Source organism: Phoxinus phoxinus (genome assembly GCF_949152265.1).
Source record: "Phoxinus phoxinus genome assembly, chromosome: 1".
Lineage (NCBI taxonomy): Eukaryota > Metazoa > Chordata > Actinopteri > Cypriniformes > Leuciscidae > Phoxinus > Phoxinus phoxinus.
The window spans coordinates 44,414,397-44,440,961 of NC_136876.1; the positions used below are offsets into that span (position 1 = coordinate 44,414,397).

At 36.4% G+C, this 26,565-nt stretch overlaps 2 protein-coding genes across 9 annotated transcripts in view; both read left to right on the forward strand.

Moving 5' to 3' along the window:
- The first annotated feature begins 21 nt into the window (after positions 1-21).
- mfsd11 (major facilitator superfamily domain containing 11) lies at positions 22-16,140 on the forward strand. Of its 2 annotated transcripts, XR_013799377.1 has the most exons (15): positions 22-208; positions 481-615; positions 1,653-1,708; positions 4,841-4,948; positions 6,428-6,507; positions 6,603-6,699; positions 7,356-7,414; positions 7,627-7,783; positions 7,898-7,938; positions 8,041-8,106; positions 10,196-10,321; positions 10,411-10,585; positions 10,694-10,829; positions 12,634-13,349; positions 15,445-16,140. XR_013799377.1 is itself a non-coding variant. In XM_079626613.1 (14 exons), the coding sequence occupies exons 2-14, from the start codon at positions 520-522 to the stop codon at positions 12,793-12,795; spliced, it is 1,359 nt and encodes a 452-aa protein (XP_079482739.1). In that variant the 5' UTR covers positions 29-208; positions 481-519; the 3' UTR covers positions 12,796-16,140. The 2 variants fall into 2 exon arrangements, 1 of the variants encoding a protein (XP_079482739.1); XM_079626613.1 differs by having other exon boundaries at positions 29-208; positions 12,634-16,140.
- Positions 16,141-17,273: 1,133 nt separating this feature from the next.
- LOC307006119 (glutamine-rich protein 2) overlaps positions 17,274-26,565 on the forward strand; it is a 42,085-nt gene continuing 32,793 nt past the window's right edge. For 5 of the 7 annotated variants that reach the window (XM_079626758.1, XM_079626761.1, XM_079626762.1 and 2 more), the window contains exons 1-2: positions 17,288-17,441; positions 17,557-17,943. In XM_079626758.1, coding sequence (XP_079482884.1) covers positions 17,560-17,943 — 384 coding nt within the window. In that variant the 5' untranslated portion in view covers positions 17,288-17,441; positions 17,557-17,559. Of the gene's footprint in view, positions 17,442-17,540; positions 17,944-26,565 lie in introns of all 7 variants that reach the window. The other 2 variants (XM_079626764.1, XM_079626759.1) reach the window with 2 other exon arrangements.

A 26,565-nucleotide genomic window follows, 5' to 3' on the forward strand; every position in this document is an offset into this window, starting at 1 on the left:
TGACGTCACGGTCAGCTGATAGAAAGTCACATGACAGACATTTTCGATTTCAGACATACAGGGAGATCCTGGTCGAGAAGCAGGAAAATAACATTTATTCACGTTTTCCAGCTCACAGAATGTTTCTAGATATGTCGAAATCGTCGTGATCAGCAGGTCTTCCACATTATGAATTAGCTGTGTGTACATCAGCGCACACAAGTATTCGGTAAGTTTAATTCGCACAATTATTATTGCAACCGGTTAATTTACACGCTTAAATCATATCAGTTCATATTTTTTTGAATAGCTCATTATTCAGATGTGTTCGCATGCATGATAAATATACAGGGACTTCTTTGGTTTAGATGAAGACTCTTCGGGGCTGTTTGATCTTGTCACGAGGAAGCAGTGATCATATGGGGAAATAGCATGGTCAGTGTTTTTAACCAGTCGTGTCAGGTGTCACTTGACTCGGATGCTTTTGTGTGTGTTCACTAGTCTCTCAGGTTGTCATCGAGCTAAAGACTTGAAGCCAACATGAGTCCCGAGGGAAAGACCCTGCTGAACGTCGTCGTCCTGGGCTTGGGCTTCATGGTGATGTTCACAGCCTTTGGCACCTGCGGAAATATTGAAGTAGGTTTCTGACACTTTGGGGAAACGCAACTTAAGTCACGCCATCTACGCTTAAAAATGCATTGCGCGTCTATATGAGTGTGCGTGGTAGACTATAGGTGTGTGCGCTTGGCTTGGTTAAAAAAAAAAAAATCCATAAAAAAAAAAAAACTATTAAATAGTTTTCTGCAAATTCAACCAGATTCTTGTTCTACGTCTCCCTCTCAAGTACCACTGTGGTGATTTTATTAACATATAAATTACCACAGTGGTAATTGGGGAGATGTAGAACAATTTGATTTGATCTTTTTATGCATTTTTAAAATATGTCTGTATAGCCAGGTAAATAGTATATGACTTTGGCATACAGATGAAACTCGAAAAATTAGGATATTGTGCGAAAGTAAAAAAAAAAATCAGTAATTCAGCTTAAAAGGTGAAACTAATATATTAGACTCATTACATGCAAAGTGAGATATTTCAAGCCTTTATTTGTTATAATTTTCATGATTATGGAAAACCCCAAATTAAAATAGAATATTGTGAAAGGTTTTCATAAGCTGTAAGCCATAATCATCAAAATTATAACAAATAAAGGCTTGAAATATCTCACTTTGCATGTAATGAGTCTATATAATATATTAGTTTCACCTTTAAGTTGAATTTCTGAAGTAAATGAACTTACGCACGATATCCTAATTTTTCGAGTTTCACCTGTAATTGTTAAATAATGAAACCGTTAAACAACTATAAAATCACCACAGTGGGACTTGGGGAGATGTAGATCAAGTATCTGGTGGAGTTTGCAGAAAACTCCATTAATTTTTTATGATTTAAAAAAAGAAATATGTGTAATGACACCAAGCGCACACACCTTTAGCCTACCACGCTAGCTCATTAAGACGCGCAATGCATTTTTAAGCGTAGATGGCGTGACCGCAGTGAAATGCACGTAGATCTGATAAATATTATAATGTCAGATGCAGCAAGGCTTACTTTAAAAAAAAAACATCCAGTATGACAATCAAACCTACATCTGTGACTTTTCTTCCCCTCAGCAAACGGTGATCAAGAGTTTCAACAGTACAGAGTTTCATGGAAGTGGCTACACAAGGTATTCACTTTCTTCAATTCTTTCTTCTGTTATTAGAGCGATTTTCTTTATAGAGCACAATTGGTGCCAGAAGTATTTTTTTATTAGGCATAAAAAAAAAAAACGGAAGTTGCGATAGTCATTTCTTCCTTATATTGTGACACATATCTACGGAGGAGTATTGCATTCACTTGAGGAATAAAAATCTACTCTGTTTTTCTGAATTAACAAGTTAATTATCTCAGAATTACGAGATAATTTTTCATGAATAAAGTTTTTTTAATGACTTAATTATTTAATATTTTTTTTCTGAATTAATACATTTTATTTCAAGAAAAAAATCTCATAATTTTGAGATAATTAAGTCATTAATTCAGAAAAACAGAGCTTCTGGAACAAGAACATATTTAGGGGGCGGGGCTTGATTTTGTCCATGGGGGATTTGATTGGATGGTTGTGGTTTGCTATTGGCTGATCTCATATGAGTGACAGGTTGCCCCGCCCTCTCGCCAGTAAACACATCATTAGAGAAGAGAAGAGCTGCAAGAGGGACAGGAAGTTACTTTGTTCAATTAAAGATTATAAGGCTCATGAATTAAGAAAAAAATTATGATGTGCACGGATAAATCACTGCAATATTCCATAAAAAAATAGAATCATCCATTTTGATTTCAAGGTGACTTTAAATTGCTTTCTATGTGAAGCACTTTGAATTACCATAGTGTATGTAATATGCTATATAAATAAACTTGCCTTGGCTAAATAAAGAGCCAGCCAGATCTGGATCTCACAGATGAAGCACAACATTATAATGTTGATCTGGAGCAAATAAAGGTTTCTGAAATCAAGAGTGGACGAGACTGCGATCTCTTTTATGAGGCTCATCACATTAAACATTGCACATGACGTATACAAAGTGGCTTTAAACATATATTACATTTAGTGTATTGTAAAAACCCACACACAACGAGATTATGAATGGGACTTTTTTACTTCCAGAACCCCACGGTTGTGCTCTCTGTCTGCTTGAAGTCATGTGACGTGTTTTGGCCTCTGCACCCGTTCTTCTGAATGTGATTTATTACAGCCGATTCAAAGATGTAAACCGGGTCACCTGATGTCGTGCTGTAGTCTAACCGATCTCTCGAACTCGGTGATCACGTTGTTGACCGTGATTATATGACAAAGAAGCACTGTCTGTACTCAAAGAAAACAGAACTTTGAAACGGAGAAATGAGTGCAGTGTTGTCATGTGACCCAATGTCACGACACTTGTTCAGCACGGGCTCTTTTCCTCGGGCAAACATGTTTCTTGTGGTGGAAGAAAACATATTAGACAACCACTTTTTACATGTATTATTGATATATATAGCAGTTAGACAGATTAAACAGAGATGATTACATTCAGTAGAAAAAAAAACATATATGTATACATTATGTATATATATGTTGTTGTTTTTTTGCTATTGTATTCAATCATCTCGGTTTAATCTGTCTAACTGCTAATGGACTTTTTCATATTTCAATTGTTTATATTGGCATAGCCATTACATATTTAAAACAGTAATATCCTATACTAAACCTAAACTAATCTTGACAAACTATATATCATTTGAAAGCTTACAATCTCTAGTTTACATATTTGGCGACTGATTTTCAAAATAAATGACGGAGCAGCCGTAATTTATCAATTTGCAACAAGAATATTTTTCATACTCCTAAGGCGTGTTCAGACCTTTATTTTGAAATAGTGATGAACATGAAAAATAATGAAAGAATGGTAGAAACCTCAGTTTGTTTTCATGCCAAGAGTTCAAAAGATAGCATCCAATCAATTATTTTAGAAAAATGGTATGAAAATGTTTTGAATATAAAGAAAATAATAATAGATTCAGCATTAGTGATGTGGCAGCGAGCTATAATGCATATACGTGTTCTTCTTGTGTTTCTTAGAGGTTGAATTCATTTCTAAATCTGCCAAACTTCCAATAATACTTCTGAATAGGATGTCTACTTCATAAATTGTATGACAATTGTAAAAATAACGGTTCAGATCACTCAAACAACATATGGAAATGGAGGCGCCCTTATATGTGCAGTAATGTCGACTAGTGGAAGAGTTTGGTACTGCGCCCAAACTAAATCTCACTGAAAGCTTATTTTTTGAGATATCAACCTACAATTTGAAACACAACTTGTTCAGATTTTTGGCTTTGATTTTTTGTTGTTGTTGCATTTTTAGAGTCCACCATGTTTTGAAAATATATATTTTATATAAAATATAAATAATTAAAATTTTAACATTGTACATTTTCATAATCTCAAACTTCTATAACTTTTTTTCTGTTTAACTTTCTTAATTTATTTCACTTCTACAAAAATCTGCCAAATGTCTTCTTTAAAACTCGACCAATCTTACATCTATATACTAAAGCATTTTTGAATTACAACCATTTAAGTTCATAATGGGCATTTTCATGTCTATTAAAAAAAGGGGGTTAATGAACATTATTATTCTATTGCAAAACAGGCTGGTCAGCATTGTAGTGTCAATATATATTGTTTACTGTAAAATAATGAGATTTAAACCAATTCCAAAATGTTGCAATTCAACATGTAAGATATATTAAGTGAATTTATACGTTCATAATATTATTACTATTTAAAATAGCTGTGATCTATGTTAATATATATATTTATTCATGTGATCAAAGCTGATACTTTTCCGCATCTTCAGTGTCACATGATCCTTCAGAAATCATTCTGATATGATGATTTGATGCTCAAGAAACATTTCTTCTTGTTATTATTTTAAGTGTTTAAGTGAATATTATTATTAATAGTCTCCAATCATTGTAACAAGTGCAGAGTGTAATTCTCTCGTCTTGCATTAAATTAAATGAAAACTTGTATTCCCTTCTATAAAATTCTCCCCAATAAATGTATGTTTCACTATAAAACACATTGAAATAGTTATGATTAATAATGATCATCGAAGCAAATGCATCATAACAAGTTTGGCATCGAGTTGTTTTAATTAAATATGAAAGCAATGATTATTATATTGGTGTTTTCCATGTTATGATTCTGTAATCATCCTCCAAACCAGTAAATCCCAGCTTTTAACTCATCCTTTCCTCACCTGTCTTCTAGCATGGCGATTATCTACGCAGTGTTTTCTGCCTCCAACCTCATAGCGCCCTCAGTGATCGCTGTCGTTGGACCTCAGCTGTCTTTGTTTTTTAGCGGACTTCTCTACAGGTAAGTGCCTGAAGGGCTTTCTGTCACAACTGGAAGCAATAAGCCGTGTTTTACAGTGGATTTAGAAGAGCTAGGCAAGACGCAGAGCTTTTATAAAACGGTTACTCCGTAAAAATATTCATTATAAAACGGATAGTTCCGGTCCTTGATTCTGATTGGTTGAGCCGCAGTTGAAGCCGTTGTAAATTATTCGACAAACACACACCTGTGAGCGCATTACATTAGTGTTACTCGACAAACACACACCTGTGAGCGCATTACATTAGTGTTACTCGACAAACACACACCTGTGAGCGCATTACATTAGTGTTACTCGACAAACACACACCTGTGACCGCATTACATTAGTGTTACTCGACAAACACACACCTGTGACCGCATTACATTAGTGTTACTCGACAAACACACACCTGTGACCGCATTACATTAGTGTTACTCGACAAACACACACCTGTGACCGCATTACATTAGTGTTACTCGACAAACACACACCTGTGACCGCATTACATTAGTGTTACTCGACAAACACACACCTGTGACCGCATTACATTAGTGTTACTCGACAAACACACACCTGTGAGCGCATTACATTAGTGTTACTCGACAAACACACACCTGTGACCGCATTACATTAGTGTTACTCGACAAACACACACCTGTGACCGCATTACATTAGTGTTACTCGACAAACACACACCTGTGACCGCATTACATTAGTGTTACTCGACAAACACACACCTGTGACCGCATTACATTAGTTTAACTGCGCAACTGCCGTTTGTGATTCTTTGTTGCTGCATGTGTTGCTTAGCAACCTCTTTGGAACTACATTGCTTAGCGGAGGAATAAATGTGTTATAAAGTTATATTTTATGTTGCTGGTGTTTATTTTATGAATAAAATAAATGTTGAAATGAATATTTTTAAGAAGTACCTGTTTTATAAAAGCAATAAGCCCCTTGAAGCCGTGTTTTACATTAGATTTAGAAGAGCTAAGGGAGTTTTAGGCACTCTGCTCCGCGTCGTAGCTAACGCCCCTTAGCTGTTCTAAATCCACTGTAAAACACGGCTTCAAGGGGCTTATTTCTTTATTTTAATATTTATTTCATTCATAAAATAAACATCAGCAACAAAAATATAACTTAATAACACATTTATTCCTCCGCCAAGCAATGCAGTTCCAAAGAGGTTGCTAAGCAACACATGCAGCAACAAAGAGTCACAAACAGCAGTTGCGCAGTAACACTAATGTAATGCGCTCACAGGTGTGTGTTTGAGTAACACTAATGTAATGCGCTCACAGGTGTGTGTTTGAGTAACACTAATGTAATGCGCTCACAGGTGTGTGTTTGTCGAGTAATTTACAGCGGCTTCGAACACGGCTCAACCAATCAGAATCAAGGACCGGAACTATCCGTTTTATAATAGTCGTTTTATCACAATTTATGATTAAATGGTTTTGCTCTCTGGTCTCTTTTAGTGCTTATATTGCTGTTTTCATTCATCCGTACACCTGGTCATTCTACACTTTATCTGTGTTGCTTGGAATTGGCGCTGCAGGTGAGATATTATAATCGGTCCGGTTTATGAAATCATAAAATGTAGCGCCACAAATTCTCTAATATATATATTTTTTGTTTTTTGTTTGTTTGCAGTGCTCTGGACGGCTCAGGGGAATCTGCTCACCATCAACTCCAAAGATTCCACTATTGGGAGAAACAGTGGTATATTCTGGGCGTTGATGCAGTTTAGGTACATCCTTCTTGTTGACATTGAGCGTTAATAGAAGGAAAAATGGTACATAATAGGGGTATAACGATACCCTCATGTCACGATTCGATACATATCACGATACGATATTATTGCGATACTCCAAGATACATGGTAAAAGGTTAACAAAACATATACTGTTGATTAAAATGCTAAATTTGGTTTTACATCGGGGGTGTAAATGAACAGGCTTGGACTTGGCGCTGAAAACCCAACGCACAGGACAATAGTGGCACCAGAATAACAATATTCATGATTCTGAAGCTGAAAACAGAATTATTTTAGATGATATGCCTGCACTCTTTCACTGACTAGATATATTTAAAATAATGTAGGCCATTTTTTACTGGTAACAAGACATTTGGCATTATCAGGACCCACAAATATTCCCCCAATGCATTATTATACATTATATTCAACATTATATAGTAGTTTAATGTCGTACTGACACTAAAACTCTGAAAACTAGAATTTCTTCTCACACAGTAATTTTTATTTTGGGTGAACTATACACAAAACATATTGTCACTATCCACAATATATATTGTTGCATTTTTGTATTGCGATATATTGTGACACGATGTATTGTTACACCCCTAATACATAAGGCACTATGATTGATTTATTCTCTTTTGCAGCTTATTCTTTGGTAATCTCTACATATACCTTGCCTGGCATAACAAGAGTCACATAACGGGTGAGTACAGATATATATATTGTTCAGCTGTGGCGACTTTGATAGAAATGTACAAGGTAAAGTAACAATAATTGTGGCTGAAATTAATAAATGGTTTGCTTATTTCATGTAACACAAATATACTGTGATAGAAACATCTATACAAAATAATTTCTGAAGGATTACACCGAATTAGTCGAATAAAGCTGAACGACGTGTTTTGCTGGTGTCAGATAAGGACCGCCAGACAGTGTTCATCACACTCACGGTCATCAGTCTGGTGGGAAACTTCCTCTTCTTCCTGATCCAGCGCCCAGACCCAGAACCTGCACCTTCTGACGCCTCTGAGTCACTTCTACCCACAGAAATCTCCGATAGCTGTGATGTGGTGTAAGTACAAGCATATTTTTATGCACTTCTGCAAATCAAGACATTAAATCTGGACCGGTTTAATTATATCACGTTGTGTCTCTATTTTTTTCCTATTCTTGTTACTCTTTTAAGTCCATCCCAGACTCGGGGCTCTCAGGCATTGGAGGCATTCAGTAAGTGGCACTAAAATATTTAAGAACGTATGCAAAGATTTTAAGTTTTGTTCAGTGTAGCATACTTACTGAGATGTCTCATCTCTCTTATCTCATCCACAGAGAGATCCATACAGCTGGCTATGACCAAAGAGATGCTTTTATTGAGCATACCCTTTGCATACTCTGGTGAGTTCAGTCCTCTAAAAGAAAATCTGTGTGTAGTTCACACCATGATGACAGATTATGAAAAGAAGAGGGCCTAAAACAGAGCCCTGGGGGACCCCTTTAGCAGCAGGTAGGATTTGTTCTTTTGGATACTAATAATGGTTTTATAATAATAATAATACTATACACTATATAATAACATATGTAATATTTATATGTAAAATTGTACTTTTTTGAACATATTTGAACAAGTTATTGTTATTAACAAAAAGTTCACTATTAATAATCTTATCTTTTGGGTTGTCCGTCAAGTTCCAAATAAAAAGACAACATAATAGTATATAATAAAATTAAAAAAAACACAAAAGGACCCTTTTCTTTTGTAAAGTATTTAATTTACTGGATTATCCAAAAATATAAAAAAATTACCACATGGATTAAAATAACTATACAAATTTTTTTTTAATATGGTGCAAAAAGTTCATTTATTTAAGTAATTCAACTTAAAAGGTGAAACTAATATATTATATAGACTCATTACATGCAAAGTGAGATATTTCAAGCTTTTATTCGTTATAATTTTGATGATTATGGCTCACAGCTTATGAAAACCCCAAATTCAGAATTAGAATAATGTGAAAAGGTTTTCATAAGCTGTGAGCCATAATCATCAAAATTATAACCAATAAAGGCTTGAAATATCTCACTTTGCATGTAATGAGTCTATATAATATATTAGTTTCACCTTTTAAGTTGAATTACTGAAATAACTGAACTTTTGCACAGTATTCAAATTTTTCGAGTTTACATGCATTGTTATATATATACCATTACAGTGATATAAAAGTATTCATAATGTGATGTAGGGTTTCGGACATCCTTTGGAGAGCTGACTCTGATAGATATACATTTTGACATTTTCTTCTTCCCCCCTGCTTAAAAAAACTATTGCGATTATATAGTAGGGATGCGCCGATTATGAACATTTTGGCCCATACCGATAATTCTTTATATCTGAAAGCCATTAAGTTTCACCATTAAAATCCATGACACACACACACACACACACACACACACACACACACACACACACACACACATACACACACACACACACACACACACACACACACACACACACACACACACACACACACACACACACATATAATGTTCTCATTATAATGAAATGTTGCCTATATGACAGACTTGCGCTGCACATGTTGAACTTAACTGTATTTTCCTTTTTGAAGTGATTTCAATTATATTTCAAGCATATTTAACAGTGCGCATCTGAAGGACATAATCCACTATTTATCTGCTTTAATATTAGGGCTGGGTATCGATTCAGATGTTTCGCCTCAATTTCGATTCTACATTCGATTTCTACTCGATTAATATAGATTTAATACAAATCCTATATTTATTTATTTTTTAAACGGTGAACATAAGTTTACCACTGGTTAATTAATAAAAAGATATTTAGAGCCACAAACCTGTATTTTAAACTCTTTTTATTTTATGTACACTTTGGTACATTAAAACCCAACTTCAAATGCATACAATCAATAGACAGGATTTTGATGAAAGATGAAAAATTGATGCTGAAATTTGGACAAGTCAGAACAGTCTCATGCCTTGATCAAACAGGATCAGGTTATGTTATGTTTAAGATAAAACACACATAAAATCTCCCAGCATACATCTGTAAGAGATCAGCTGTAACATGGAGGCTACAAGCCTAACTGTAGGAAAACTAATACTGGCTTTTGGTTGATAAGTATAAACAAATATAAAAAATAAAAAAAATAAAAAATTACCTTTGAGAATCGATTTTGAATGGACGCCATTTTAAAAATCGATTAATCCAAAAATATATTTTTTGACCAGCCCTATTTATTATATTGACGGCCAAATTTTCTTATTGGGCCGGTAATGATAACATAAAACAATGTAACATGTCGTGCATAATAAATACCATTACAGTGATATTAAAATATTCATCATGTAATGTTGGAGATCGGACATATTGTCCACCCCACTGACTGTCCTTTGAAGAGCTGTCTGTGATAGATATTGAAGACTAGCTGAACTGTGGCTATCTGTGCAGGTCTCGAGCTCACCTTTTACAGTGGGGTGTATGGGACGTGTTTAGGGGCCATGACTCAGTTTGGAGAAGGCGCCAAGGGTCTCATCGGCCTCTCTGGTATTTTGATCGGCGTTGGGGAAATACTTGGTGAGTCAGTGCGTCACAACTATTGTGCTCCTGTTCTCAGTGAACATGCCAACGCACATCTAATGAAGACGATTTCTCCGTTTCACCAGGAGGGGGCGTATTTGGGATCATGGATAAGTGTAACCGTTATGGCAGAAACCCGGTGGTGTTTTTGGGTCTGGTTACCCATATTGTGGCATTCTACCTCATCTTCCTCAACATAGCCAGCGATGCCCCCGTGGCCCCGGAGGAAGGCACACAGATGCAAGCTTTTATCAAACCCAGGTATGAGTCAACAGGCATGGGCATTCGAGAATGGAGCCAGACATGTTTATTATTAACACTTTTCTTGCTGCTTTGCATTGATTTATTTTATTGTGCATGTGTTGTCAGTGTGACGGTGGCGCTGATATGCAGTTTCTTGCTGGGTCTGGGTGATAGTTGCTTCAACACTCAGCTCATCAGCATTGTGGGCTTCTTGTTCCGGGACGACAGCGCACCAGCGTTCGCAGTCTTTAAATTTGTACAGGTTTGAACCTTGCTTTAAAAAAAAAAAGTGTTTCAATTGGTAGCTTTTAAAGTCATTAAATTGTTTGATATAAAAAGGCAGTGCCAATAATTTGGAATAAGGCTGCAACAATGTTTGGGTGAAAACATGGCCGGGTCATATTTCACACCAAAATATATACAAATGAAAGATAAAAACAAAACAACGTAAATAATACAATTATATTTCACTTGAAAACATGAACCCAATTTTTATTTTCATTCCCATTAGTTTTGTTTAGGTTCTGAACAGTAATTTCAGTGTGCTTTGTTGTCCAATATTTTTTTTTCCACCACTAGAAATCAAAATAATGGTCCTAAAAATAACATTATAGAGATTATTGGCTCCTTAAATTATATTTAAAAAAATATTTTGGGGGTGATATATGTTCATATTCTTGAGATTTTATAAGACTCACCCATTTACTTAGAAATATATATATATATATATATATATATATATATATATATATATATAGGAATATATTTGCAATTTCCAGTTTCAACTCATCCTAAGGAGTCCCAAAATCAAAAGAGAGTATATAAATAATTTTATATTTTGCTCAAAGAAAATAGCCTATATTTATGACCATAAAGATTTTCTACATTATGACACTTTTATTTTTTTCACATTCCCATTAGTCTTGAGGACTTAATTCAATTAATCAGTAATACAAAATTTTTTTGGGTTACAGTATTTCATTCAGAATAAATTAAAGGCAGTATAAAATATGATTTATTGATGATTTATTTACAGGATATATATATATACCGGTGTGTGTGTATATATATATATATATATATATATATATATATTCATTCATATTTTATGAGCTTCACCCATTTACTTGAAACAAATATGTATTGGTTATTTTGTTATCATTATAGATTAGTAAATTAATATATCCAATCCATTAATATATGCATAGCAGGAATGTTTTATATAATATAAAGCATATTTTCTATAATATTTTTATTTGCCTTTTACACCTCGTCCTAAGTTCTTGCGGCGTATTGAGCGTCGAGAATTTTTTTATGTCCTCAGCTCCTCACTGGAAATAAAATGTTGTGTGATGTGACCAGGGCTTGAGATTAACTTTTTTTTATTTGCTCACCAGCCGCTGTGGCTTTCGAATCCATTCAGCCGATCTCCGGGTCTGGCGGTAGCACTTTTAGCATAGCTTAGCATAGATCATTGATTCTGATTAGACCGTTAGCATCTCTCTCAAAAAACTGACCAAAGAGTTTTGATATTTTTCCTATTTAAAACTTGACTCTTCTGTAGTTACATCGTGTACTAAGACCGACAGAAAATGAAAAGTTGTGATTTTCTAGGCCATAGAAATTTCATATTGCACAATGATCTATGCTAAGCTATGCTAAAAGTGCTACCGCCAGACCTGGATATCGGGTGAATGGATTCGAAAAGGGTAAAACTCAACGGTTTAACTCTAGGGGAGTTGGAAAATGAGCCTATTTCCCCCCCAAAAAGTGTGGAGTGTTCCTTTAATACTTAATAAATACGGCTTTGTGGAGCAGGATTTTTTACATTCATGATTTTAGCAGATGCAACTATCCAAAGGGACTTGCAGTAGATTTTGGACCAATGCTGGTTTGTTGTGGATGTGGTTTAACCAAGCGTCCATCGAACGGCCCAGTTCAGACAGAAACTCTGATTAAAATAAGAGACGTGGTTTATTGCTTGGAAATATTTGGTAATCGGTATAATGAAAATTGACTCTATTGTGTATGGTGTGGTATGTGAAGTTGTGTTTTTTTCTCTGCAGTCCATCACAGCTGCGATAGCCTTCTTCTACAGCAACTACCTTCTCCTGCACTGGCAGCTGCTCATCATGGTGCTGGTGGGCTTCATGGGCACCGGGACCTTCTTTCTGGTGGAGTGGGCCGTCATGAGTGCTCGACGGGACTCGGACTATGACAGCATCTGACGGGAACGGTTAGAAGGACTGCAGTCATCTCCAGCCTCAGTGAGCACTTCTGCAAACCACTTTCCCCAGACTTTAATCCGCGGGAACACCTAGACCACGTCTCCATTCTCCTTTTCAAGCGGCTGCACAGACTCCTTTCTTTACCTGCACATAAAACACGTTTACTCCCCTGATCGGGTCACGGTTCAAGTGCTGTAATGCAATAATAAACGGTTTGTTCACATTTTTTGACGTTTTCAAATAGCATTACGCCGTGCAACGCCAACGACCATCTGCGAGCTACGGTCTTTCCGACATTTTCTTGAACAAGCAAGACATAATTCACCCTGAAATTCAACTTCTGTTATGATTTCCAAACTCGCATGATCGTAATGTTTCGTGGAACACAAGAAGAATCTTCATTTCACCACAAAGATAGTGACCAAAGATGACAAGCTCCAAAACTAGCGTGAAAGGATCATGTAGTTCCCCCCATATTTCCCATCATGCACTATATTTCAAGTTTTCTGAGGCCACGCGTTTGCTTCGTCTCAGGAAAAGACACAATTCAAGCTGTTATTCCTCTAAAAACATAATTCGGGATTCAAATATGCCGCTTTCTTTGCACGAGGTTCGCCCAAACGCTATTGGTTTTTCGTTTGGTAAGCGAACGCAACTCACCAGTTTGAATACAGGGAATGAGATTTGTGAGCCGCAACCTAAATTGACCTAAATTTCCTCACAGAAAACAATCATGTGACGTCATTAGACACTGTGCTTCGTCCATGATGCAGCTGGACAGATGTGGTCACTATGAATTGTGTTGGGAAAGATTTTTCTGAAATTCAGCTTTTCCCTGAAAAACAAAAATGAGGACGTGTGAATGAAGTTATTGTTGAGGAGTCTTTATGGAAGCTTGTTTCCGCCAGGGAATTAAAATAAGAAATGTAATTGAGACTTTTTATCTCACAATTCAGACTTTTTTTTTTTTTTTTTATATATATATCGAAGTTCTGCCTTTACAACTCCCAATTGAGAGTTTATATCACAATTCTGAGAATAAAGTCAAAATTGCAAGATATTTTAATAAATGCGGTCATAATTGAGAGACATTAACTCGCAATTATGAGAAAAATATATATTTTTGTGAACAAAGTTGAAACTGCGAGAAAAATTGCGAGACATACAGTCAGAATTGAGAGATATAAATTGTATTTGAGTCGACATGTGGACAAATATGGCACAAATTACATTTAATCACATTTCTGAGGATAAAAAGTCACAATTGCGAGATGTAACATTGCAAATCTTAGATATACGGTCAAAATTGAGAGATTCACAATTATGAGAAAAAAAGTCTTATATTGTGAGATAAAAATCACAACTGTGATATAATAATAATTTGTTCTCCCGTTTAAGTAAGTCATGGCCACATTGTACTAATTCGATCCCTCGTTTTGTTTGAACTAAAACAAGGGAATTAATTATTATTCATGGCCACGATTTAGTAAAACAAGGGAACGGGTTAAATGTGCTGACGTATTATTAGGTTGTGGAAACAAATTTTGTAATTCGTGGCCACGACATGTGCGGAGTTCTGTAAAATTGCAAGATATAAACGGAGGGAAAAAAGTCAGCTCAATTCTGACTTCATAACTCGCAATTTATATCACAATTCTGAGAAAAAAGTCACAATTTCTAGATATAAACTCACAATTCTGAGAAAAAAGTAATAATTGCTAGATATAAACTAACAATTCTTAGAAAAAAGTCACTATTTCTAGATATAAACTAACAATTCTGAGAAAAAAGTCACTATTTCTAGATATAAACTAACAATTCTGAGAAAAAAGTCACAATTTCTAGATATAAACTCACAATTCTGAGAAAAAAGTAATAATTGCTAGATATAAACTAACAATTCTTAGAAAAAAGTCACTATTTCTAGATATAAACTAACAATTCTGAGAAAAAAGTCACTATTTCTAGATATAAACTAACAATTCTGAGAAAAAAGTCACAATTTCTAGATATAAACTCACAATTCTGAGAAAAAAGTAATAATTGCTAGATATAAACTAACAATTCTTAGAAAAAAGTCACTATTTCTAGATATAAACTAACAATTCTGAGAAAAAAGTCACTATTTCTAGATATAAACTAACAATTCTGAGAAAAAAGTCACAATTTCTAGATATAAACTCACAATTCTGAGAAAAAAGTAATAATTGCTAGATATAAACTAACAGTTCTTAGAAAAAAGACACTATTTCTAGATATAAACTCACAATTCTGAGGAAAATTTTAATAATTGCTAGATATAAACTAACAATTCTGATAAAAAAGACACTATTTCTAGATATAAACTCACAATTCTGAGGATAAATGTAATAATTGCTATATATAAACTAACAATTCTGATAAAAAAGTCACTATTTCTAGATATAAACTCACAATTCTGAGTAAAAATGTAATAATTGCTAGATATAAACTAACAATTCTGATAAAAAAAAGTCACTATTTCTAGATATAAACTCACAATTCTGAGTAAAAAATGTCACAATTGCAGATATAAACTCACAATTCTGAGAAAAAAGTCAATATTTCTAGATATAAACTCACAATTCTGAGAATTCTACCTTATTCATTTTATTCCGTGGCCGAAACAAGCTTCCATAAGTCTTAATGCAAATGCAATAAATCACTGAGCAATGAAACATCATTTATATACACTACGCTGTGAGACTGTAGAGGAGAAATATGGCTATAGACTAAATTTTTATCTTTCACAACAACAAAACGTGAAACACTCAATGCACAGTCACAGTCAGTTTTAACTCTTTTGGCCAGTTGCCTTTCTTTTCCTTTTCTCTTTAGTTTTAAGGAAACCATTTTGCCAAAGTTTGAAGCACTCTTTCTAGAAATTTGCTGTATTTTTTTTTTTAAGTGGGTCTCTGTTTATTTGTGTTTATAAGTGTATACAAATATCAATGAATCTGATTACTGATATAATCAATAGAAAACTATTTGAGAATCATAAGCGCAACCGTACTATTATCAAGCTGAGCTTAAGTCAACAAGGTAAATATTAGTGTGTTGAGAGAGGGTTCAGAAAGCACTTTTTTAACGCATTCACAGCACTTACGCTACAAGCTCATTTGCATGGGAGCAGAAGCTACATGCACGTTATTTTCAGCCTGATTTGGTTCAAGCCGATGCAATCAATAGGATATCGAGGGAAAATGAGATGAATATCTGGTCATATACTTGAATGTATCTTACTGTAAAAATGGTAACGGCACCTGTTTTTTTCTGTTTTCTTTTATAAATACGTGTACATATGGGATTAAAGAGCTTTTCATTCTTGCTTGTGTCTGTTTTCCAATGCTCATGATGTATTTGCAGGACGAATGAGGGGACGAATCCAAGAGGATGAAAAAGAAATATCTTCTAAAAAGCTTGTTAAAAAATACATAGAGATGTTAGAGATGTTCTTTAAGATCTCACGATAGTTACAACTTACAACACCCTGATGCTTGACTCTTGTATTGTCCACAAAAAGAACAAAATTAATTTACAAGTTTTACTTTGGCTATATGTAGGCTATTGCTTTATTATTTTATTTGATGTTTGTATATGTGTGTAATCCACATTTGACAGAAAAACTGCCATATACTGTATATTCATATACACAGACACACACATAAATGTATACAATATACACACATATGTAGCCTATGTATGTGTTTATAATTTTGTTCCATTATAGGCTATTCTTGATATGAAATATCTTAATATGGTGAAACAGAAACCGCTATTATGGAGATTTGTGTTTATAAATATAAACTTTTATATTTAAAATATAAAAAAGTATGAACAATCTATCTGTGAGATACTTTTAGAAGAAAAAAAACCCACTGAAGTATTAACCTGTTCTGCATTTTGGGTTTGAAATTCAAAGTTTGATCAAGAAGAACATTGATACTTTTTTAGGTTAGCACGAGTTTGACATTTTGTGTATGTTTAAAGGAACAATGGCTGAGATATTATACAATTTTGTATTATTTTGGGACAATGAAACATTCAAATTTACAACAGTTACTCCAACCAATCAATAAATCAAATAAAAAAGACAGCGACGGTTTAGAACGAAACATGAACACAAACCGAAGGCTATTTGTTTAGGCAAATATGAATGCAGCCTAAATGAAAATAAATCTTTTTGTGCTTTTTATTTAAAAAATAATTGTATTTTATTACAAGTTCGCTATTTTTATCATTACATTGTCATGTAATTGATGTAAAACTACATGTATATCGCTCTCCGCTCTCACGTGCACTGCCGATGATGCTGCCACTGAATCAGTTGCTAAGCACCCAAAGACGCCGCCGCTCACAACACTAAGATAATTTCTGTTGACAAACAGAGCCTTCGTCCAATGAGGACAGAGAGCGCGAGTGACGCGAAGCATTTCAACCTATCAGCATCTTCGGAAGGCGGGGAGAGCGCAAACAGAGAGCAAACTTGACCAAAGCAAAGCAGCCGGTAACGTGCGACTTAAATGATGAACAAGACGCGACGCATTTTAATCGCCGCAAGAAACGGATTTAGTATAACTCTACCTTCCTCACAAACATGAGAAAACAGTCTAAACCGATATAATCAAGTGAGTATGTTCGAAAACAGACTAAATCGGGTCTTGCGTAGTACTTGTCCAGAGAGAAGTCATTCAAACGAGCATATCTGTGATTGTCGGTTTTGACAGCATCGTATTTGTTTAGACCATGTCGACAGACATAAGCCTGCATGAGCTGCTGGATCTCTCCATCGGGACGCCTGATGTCGGAGCGGTCAATTTCAGCGCCCTGCACACTTTACTACACGCCATCCTGGGACACCTGAAGATAGAGAGGGTCAAAACTGCATGGAAAGAGGCGGACAACGACCATGACAGCCCAGCACAGAGCAAAGCCTCCCTGCTGGAGCCGTCGGGCCCGCATCGGGTGATGGAGGAGAGGGTGCGGGGGATGGAGGAGCAGCTGCGGGCGCTGGAGGCTCTTCCCACCGCATCTGAGCTCATGGGCTCCTCCGACACGGCGCTCAGCGACATGTGGACCCTCATGCAGCTCCGCAGGAAGGCCCAGGGGAACGAGGACGGGGTGTCCAAGGTAAGAGACTGTGTGAACTATATGCTTTACAGAACCATGGTACCGCCACTACACTGTAACTAGGACTATCACCACAGGACACAGTAGGCTAGGTTAATAACAAACCTTGCTGGTAACACTTTACAATAAGGTTCATTAGTTAAAGGGGTGGTATAATGCCCTTTTCACAAGGTGTAAAATAAGTCTTTGATGTCCCCAGAATGTGTATGTGTAGTTTGAGCTCAAAATACCCCAAATATTTTTTTTATAGCATGTTAAAATTGTCCCTTTTTAGGGTGAGCAAAAACAGTTTTTGTGTCTGTCCCTTTAAATGCAAATGAGCTGCTGTTCATCCACATCCACAGGGGGCGGAGCTTCTTAGGGTGTGTTTACATGACAATGATGTGCTAATGACGGAAAGGTATTTCCTTTGCTTTTTGCGTTTTCAGGCCCCCAAAAAATAGCCTGGTTCTACCAGATTCTCATACGTTTCATTTGTACAGAGAGTCTGGCCTCTCTCCATTGACAAGCGTTAACTTCCTTGAGGGCGGGTCCTCTGTTGAAGTTTAAAACTATTGGATCTGCCCAGAGCAACTCTGGATCTGCCATAACCAATCACTAACGTTTGGTTGTGAGTCTCGTGACGTATGACGACTCAAACTAGCGCACAACCTCAACGTCATCGTTCTCTGTTCACAGAAAACCCAAGAATATACCGCAATCCCAGACGTAGTTCTGAAGGAAAATTAAAATAGAGCGGAAGTACGTAGGAGGGCGGAGCCAGGCTACCAAAAAAAACCCCGAATGAACAGCCAAAACAAAAGAGGTTTTTTGTCTTGTAAACGGCTTCTCAACTAAAAAAGTAAAAAAAATTATGTGATTTGGCCATTAATTTACACAACAATGGAAACGATAGCGTTATCGTCTCCGTGTAAACTACGAAAACATGAAGAGCATTTTAATAATTGTGGAATGAAAAGGTTCCATTAATGTTGATGATAAAGATCCTTTTGATCATGAGTGTATATGTTATAATCATAATTTGATAATCACACAATCAAAAGGTGTTATAATTCAGTAATTATGTTTGAAAACAGACTACATATAACAACACTGATACCACACTGCCTCACTTGTTTGACTCTCGGAAACACAAATAACGGTAAGAAGGTTGTGAATGTACATCTAATCATCATTATATTCCTCATTGATTCTCACCCAAACACTCATTAATCAGGGCTGGGCACAATTAATAAGCATTGTAAATTAAATGAGTTAATTAGTTCATCTTAATACACAGGTTAAATCAATTAGGCTAACCAGTTTAACTATAGAGTGCATTAGTGCCCGCACACTTTTTCAGCGGTGCTGGTTCCAGAAGTATTATTATTTCAATTAATTTGGCCCATGTTGGGGGTCTGCAGGAGGCTGAATGTTTCATCAGCTCTAGATGACTGATGAAAGACCACAGAACAATGAGCCACAGACACTGAGCTCCATTCTCAAATAACACCATCTGTGTCTCGTGTTCCTCAAACTACATGTTCGTCACACTCCCCAAACCCCTGTTTCTGAGACACTTAAATATCAGTGATGGACGTCAAATAACACTTCCTATTCACCACATGGACACATTTCACAAGTGCTTTAGTCCAAACACAGGTCTGCTAAGCACAGCTTGCACAAGTCTGTCTGGACTGGAGGGTAAACACTTTTTGCTGAATGTTTATTGGCAGACTTTGTACTTTTCAAATTAAGGGTACGTTTACACGACAACGATCTACTAAAAACCTTTGCCTTCTTCACGTACAGACGACAACTTTGTCAAAATGATCTCCGTTCACACTGATCCACGAGAACGAGTAAAGCCGCTGTATTATTCAGGCCAGGCCAGTAGATGGCGATGTCACTTTGTAAAGACACACTACGCACCTATTGACTGAATGAACACGTAATACACATGACGTCACCGTTTTCACAAATTCACGTTTTGTAGTTTACACGGAGATGGTAACTCGATTGTTTTCAAAAACTTACACTTTAAAACCCATTTTTTTGCGTTTTCAGCCCACCATAACACAGTTGTCGTGTAAATAAACGGCCAAAAACCAATAGTAAATAAAACGGCATCAGCGGAAATAGCCGATTAGTCACGCGAGTTTAAAGCAAGGCTATGCAGTTTCGGGAATTTCTTCGCTGTATTCTCACCCACAAAACAGGGGAAATCGTGACAATTACGACAATACATTAAAATAATAAGTCAGTGCCATTTTTTGAAATAAAATTTGATAAAATTAAAACATAGATATATTTTGAAGCTTTTGTTTTGTTGTATAACTTTATATAATATTTGCACTGCCGTTCAAAAGTTGATTTTGTCGTGATTTTCTCAGCTTTTTGTTAGAAATTTAGCTTTTTTATGAAACTTACCCACATTCAAGTGTTGATTAAAAAAAAAAAGAATGCATGAAGCTAGAATAAACCATTTTTCTTCTATTTTATTTGATGGTGTATCCAAGCATTTGTTTGGTTGTGAGTGATTCACAGCAAGTGTTCAGGTTTAACTTCCCCCATCTGTCTTAAACTGCAATAAGAAGGTGGAAGACATCAGCATCGTAGCACTGACACGTCTCACATGACGCCGAGTCTGGCTTTAGCCGCGATCACGTCTTCATCCGTCCACAGTGATGAGCCTCCCGCAGAGTGTGCACGGGGAGGTCCTGCTCATCTTCTTAATCATTAATGTTTGCTTTGGACATGTTTGGAGTCACCCATGGTTATCCGCCAGTGCCCTCAGATGACCCCCCCGCCCCGCCAGCCGAGTCCGGACAGGAATGAGAAGCACGGGTGACGCTCAGGCTAATGCTGGCGTCAGACATGTGACCCGCAGATAAACAAAAAAACATCGGCTCATTGGAATGATGCGTTCAATGAGGAACGTCAAGGGGGGTCTGGGTGGTAATGATTCCCGGGTGGGTGTGTGGTTGCATAATCCGACGGCTTCAGGCCGCTCATCACACGCTCTGATGAGGTTAGGTTAGGGTGTTCCCTGTTATATTCACTTCTATTGTTTTGACTGAACCAGGGTGTGTGGAGTAGAGCCCTGTGCCCTGATACCGTGTCATGGTTACACAAAATGACGGTGCTGACTAGGTGATAAGCCGTGACGGTTTGAACTCTCCTGTGGCGTTGACTCACGTCGTTAAACAACAAACGATCCGCTTATGTGTGTGTGTCGTTTATATTTGCTGTGAACAGCTGGACTAAATTCTTATCATACCTAATTACCATAAACAAATGGGCTGTCAGGTTCATAATGACAAATCGTCCCTTGCAAAAACGGACCGCGGCAGGATTATAGCACCCGACGTGTTCTCTGATACACTCCTGTTCACACGTTTGGGGTTTAAAAAAGGCTCTTTATGCTAATTCTGCATCCAAAAATACAGTACAACTGTCATATTGTGAAGAATTATTATGATTCATGATCTATTTGAATATATTTTCAAATGTTATTTATTCTTTCTGATTACTCCAGATCCTTCTGAAATCATTGTAATATGCTGGATTGATGCTCAAGAAACATTTCTTACAGCGTAATATTTGTTTTTGTGTGGAAACCGTGATACCTTTTTTTTAAACAACAGCATTTCTGTAAAATAGTCATTTTTTATAACATTCTAAATGTCTTTACTGACACTTTTGATTCATTTAAGTCTTACTTTCTTTAAAAACAAAAACGTACTTACTTTTGAACCGTAGTGTATGCATATCTGTTATCTAATGGTAATATCACAGTACTTCAACATCTTGGGTCCTATCTTACACCCGGCGCAATGCGGCGCAAAGCGCGAGTGTTTTTTGCTAGTTTCAGCCCGACGCAGTTATCATTTTCACGTCCTGCGCCACATTGTTTAAATAGCAAATGCATTTGCGCCCATTTGTGTGCCCATGGTCTGAAAACGAGGTGTGTTCAGGCACATTGTTGGCGTGTTGATAATATTTTGAGGGCAACTGAAACCTGGTCTAAAGTCAATGGCGCAATATTTTTATTATTATTTAAAGAGCGCGTTAGTAATGTGTGCCTATGTGCGGGTCACAACGCGTGTACACTCTGCTTATTACACACACAGGGACGCACAGCAGCAGACAAACATGCCAAATATTTAAAATAAAAGGATTACAATGTAAAATATTATTATTGTGTACATAAAGATACGGTGTAATCCGGCTTGTCTCGTCGATGGTCTGCTTGTACGCTTTAACCTCACGCACGAGCAGATCCGTTTCCTCTCTGGAGACGCGTTCGGTCTTTCTTTCCACTATCAAATTCCTCCATGTAAATAGCGAATCCGCCATGGCGCGAGCGCAACTGGCTTTTAAAGGGAATCGGAGATGAGACTCTGATTGGTTTAACGCACGGAAATCCCAAAACACACCCATTGCTCATTAAGAGAATAGGGACAACCCTTTTAGACCATGCACCGGGCGCGCCGACCATTTTTCCCGTCGTTAAACTAGCAAAAGTGGATTCGGACACGACCTAAGTGAACTTGCACTTTAGACCATACGCTTAGATCCTAAAATAGGGCCGCTTATATCACTTCAATATACAGTCGTGTGAAAAAGAAAGGACACCCTTTAGAATGTTTTACGTATCAGAACATAATAAAAATCATCTGGTCTTAAAATTAGGTAAATACAACCTCAGATGAACAACAACACATTACACCGGCAAAAATGGAGAAGCCATGTGTGAAAAACTAAGTACACCCCATGATTCGATAGCTTGTAGAGCCACCTCTACAATAAGTTTAAGGAATCGTTCTCAATGTTCTCTCACATTGACGTGGAGGAGTTTTGTCCCGCTCTTCTTTACAACGTTGCTTCAGTTCATTGAGGTTTGTGGGTCTCTTCTGAGGTCTGGACTTTGACTGGGTCACTGCGACACTTTGATTCTTGTCTTTTTTTAGCCCTTCTGTTGTAGATTTGCTGGTGTTCCTGGGATCATTTTCCTGTTGCACGACCCATGTTTCGGTCAAGCTTTAGCTGTCGGACAGATAGTCTCACATTTGACTCTAGAATATAGTTTACAGAGGAGTTCATGATCGACTCAATGACTTGTCTCTAAGCTGTGCTGCTGTGCTTCTCTTTAGAGAGGAGATTATTTCTCCTGGCAACCCTCCCAAACATGCCACACGTGTCCCGTCTTTTTCTAACTGTACAGTCATGAACTTGAACATTTCACATGTTAACTGAGGCCTGTAGAGTCTGAGATGAAGCTCTTGGGTGTTTTGTGTTTTCTCTGTTTGCTGGGACGTCCACTCCTGGGAAGATTAGCAACTGTCTTGAATGTTTTCCACTTGTGAATAATCTTCCTCGCTGTAGAATAATGGACTTCGGATGGTTTGGAAATGTCCGTATAACCCTTCTCAGATTGATGGCAGCAGCAACTGCTTCTCTAAGATCATTGCTGATGTCTTTCCTCCTTGTTATTGTGTGTGAACACACACACCTGAATGATCCAGACCTGCAAACTGACAACACTTCTGCTTTTATAGAGGCGATCACACTTGCTGATGATCAATTAATCAAAGATATTTGATCAGCAGAGACTGATTGATAATTACTCTCTTAATTCATATGGAAACAGTGAGGCTGTGCTTAGTTTGTCACACATGGCTTTTCCATTTTGGCCTGGTTTTTGTTAAATAAATAATGACATGGTGTAATATGTCATGTGTTGTTATTCATCTGAGGTTTTATTTACCTAATTTTAAGACCTGCCGAGGTCCAGATGATTTTTTATTATGTCCTAATACGTAAAACCATAGAATTCAGTAGGGTGTCCTTTTTTTTTATACACGACTGTATATCATAATAATAGAATTATAAATAGTATTTTACATGGTACTCCCAAAAGCTATAATACTACCATGGTGGTTTTTAATACGGTTTTGTGGGTGTACTATTTGGTGTACCATCACATAATATGGAAATGGAACTGACTAATTACTATATTAGCATAGTGTTTACAAGGCACTACAAGGTAACAGCCATAGTATTTCCATGGTATTTTATATATATAAAAAAACAGGATATTGCCATTTTTTCCAAAAAAAGGTCCAGAACCATAGTATTTCCATTGTAATATGTCCCAACACTACCAAAATAGATGCGTTAATAAATAAAAAGGGTATTACCATATTACACGTCTAAAAAAATCCCATATAAATATATATATATATATATATATATATATATATATATATAATTACCATGGCACATGTTTAAAAACATGGTATTACCATACCATCTAAAAACAAATTCATATTTTTCATGCTATGTGTCCACAAACACTGTGTAACTCTTGTACGTTGTCCAAAAAAATGTTAATAGCTTGTTCTTTTTGCTAGGGTTGTATTTTCATTGACAAGGAAGGATTGAACTGACTTGATAGTCAGTGTAATAATCTAATTCATGTTTGTCATCTACACATCTTCACATCTAGGCCTACACTTACTCCACGGAATAAAACAATTCAAAAGATAATTGTGACTTTTTATATCACAATTCTGACTTTTTATCTCGCAATTCTGACTTTTTATCTCACAATTCTGAGAATTCAAAACAATTCAAAAGATAATTGCGACTTTTTATATTACAATTCTGACTTTTTATCTTGAAATTCTGACTTTTATCTCACAATTCTGACTTTTTATCTCACAATTCTGACTTTTATCTCACAATTCTGACTTTTTATCTCACAATTCTGACTTTTTATCTCACAATTCTGACTTTTATCTCACAATTCTGACTTTTTATCTCACAATTCTGACTTTTATCTCACAATTCTGACTTTTATCTCGCAATTCTGACTTTTTATCTCACAATTGACCGTTCGCAAAACCCCGCCCTCTAACGGTTCTCGTCCAATCCTAGCTCAGCAACTGTAACTAGGAGAAGGACCTCCGTCAAACATTCCGATTTCAGGAAGATAGTGCAATGATGCGCCTATGGCAGTGAGGTCTGCACGGGCTTAAAACTTGCTGTATTTTATGATTGCTTGCAACTATTATTAAAAAATAGGCTACATGTACAAACACCGTTTCACTGCGGCCCCCTCATCAGTCAGCAAACAAGAGGAAAAAAAGAGAAAAGCACGGACTTACTAACTTAATTACGAAACGTTGATGTGGTTGAACAGGAACACAGTCACAAATTCCTCTGGAACTCAAGCATTAAACTTCAAAACAAAGTTCGCGCAGTTGCACAACTATTTACACAAATGTATCCTTCTCAGTCAGTCGGCTGAGTTATGAATGAAGAGAACAGCATCGAGAGTTGATGGTTTCAGCGCGTCCTCTGATTGCAGTGTTGTGACTGAAATAGCGCGCGCGGGAGCACATGCGCAAAACAGTTTTGTAAAATGATATATGATCAAATAAAAATGATTGTTATATAATTTTACAAAACTGTTTTGTGCATGTGCTCCCGTGCGCTATTCTGTCTATACTTTATGTCGTGCCCTGGAGGATATGTCTGCTGCATTACTCCAAAACCAATCACTTAATGTATGGAGCTCAACCCAGCCATGTGTCTGGTTCTCAATTGTTTGACGGGCGTAGTAACAATAACTAAGGGGCGTGGCTTTTGCGAACGGTCAATTCTGACTTTTTATCTCACAATTCTGACTTTTATCTCACAATTCTGACTTTTTATCTCACAATTATGACTTTTTATCTCACAATTCTGACTTTTTATCTCACAATTATGACTTTTTATCTCACAATTCTGACTTTTTATCTCACAATTCTGACTTTTTATCTCTCAATTCTGACTTTTTATCCCGCAATTATAACTTTTTATCCCGCAATTATTACTTTTTATCTCGCAATTATGACTTTTTATCTCGTAATTCTGACTATATCTCGCAATTCTGACTTTATACATCGCAATTATGACTTTTTTTCTTGCATATAAATGTACAATTGCGAGTTATAAAGTCCAATTCTGATGGAAATATATATACTCGCAATTCTGACTTTATAACTCACAATTCTGAATTATTGTGAGATATAAACTCGCAATTGCGAGTTATGAAGTCTAATTCTGAGTGAAGAGTGAAAGACTGAAATTTTTTTTCCTTAGAATTGCTTAGAAGTTTATATCTCTTAATTCTGACTTTATAACTCGCAGTTGCAAGTTTGTATCACGCAATTGTGTCAAAAGTCAGAATTGTGAGATTAAAAATCGCAATTACCTTTTTGATTTCTTATTCTGTGGCGAAACCAAGCTTCCACACTCTGTACGCTAGTCATCCCTTCAGTTTAATAAAGTTACAACCAAGATAAATTTGTCCATCTAACAGAGCCTCACAGGGAAGCAAACAGCACTAAGAGTTACACAGGTTAGACATCAGGGGTTACGCAAACACATCAGAAAGTGGGCGGACAGCGATGCCACATCCTGTTTGATTCAAGGGTGATTCCCAGGGCTGTGTGCCGTCATGGCAACCTCTGGTGGGGTTAAAGGTCAAAAGTTCAGAAAGTATATTACTTGCCTTTTCAAGGAAAGAGACACGGAGGATGTGCTTAACTGATTCAGCAGTGCTCTTATAGAGTTTATCCCTCTTCAAAGTTC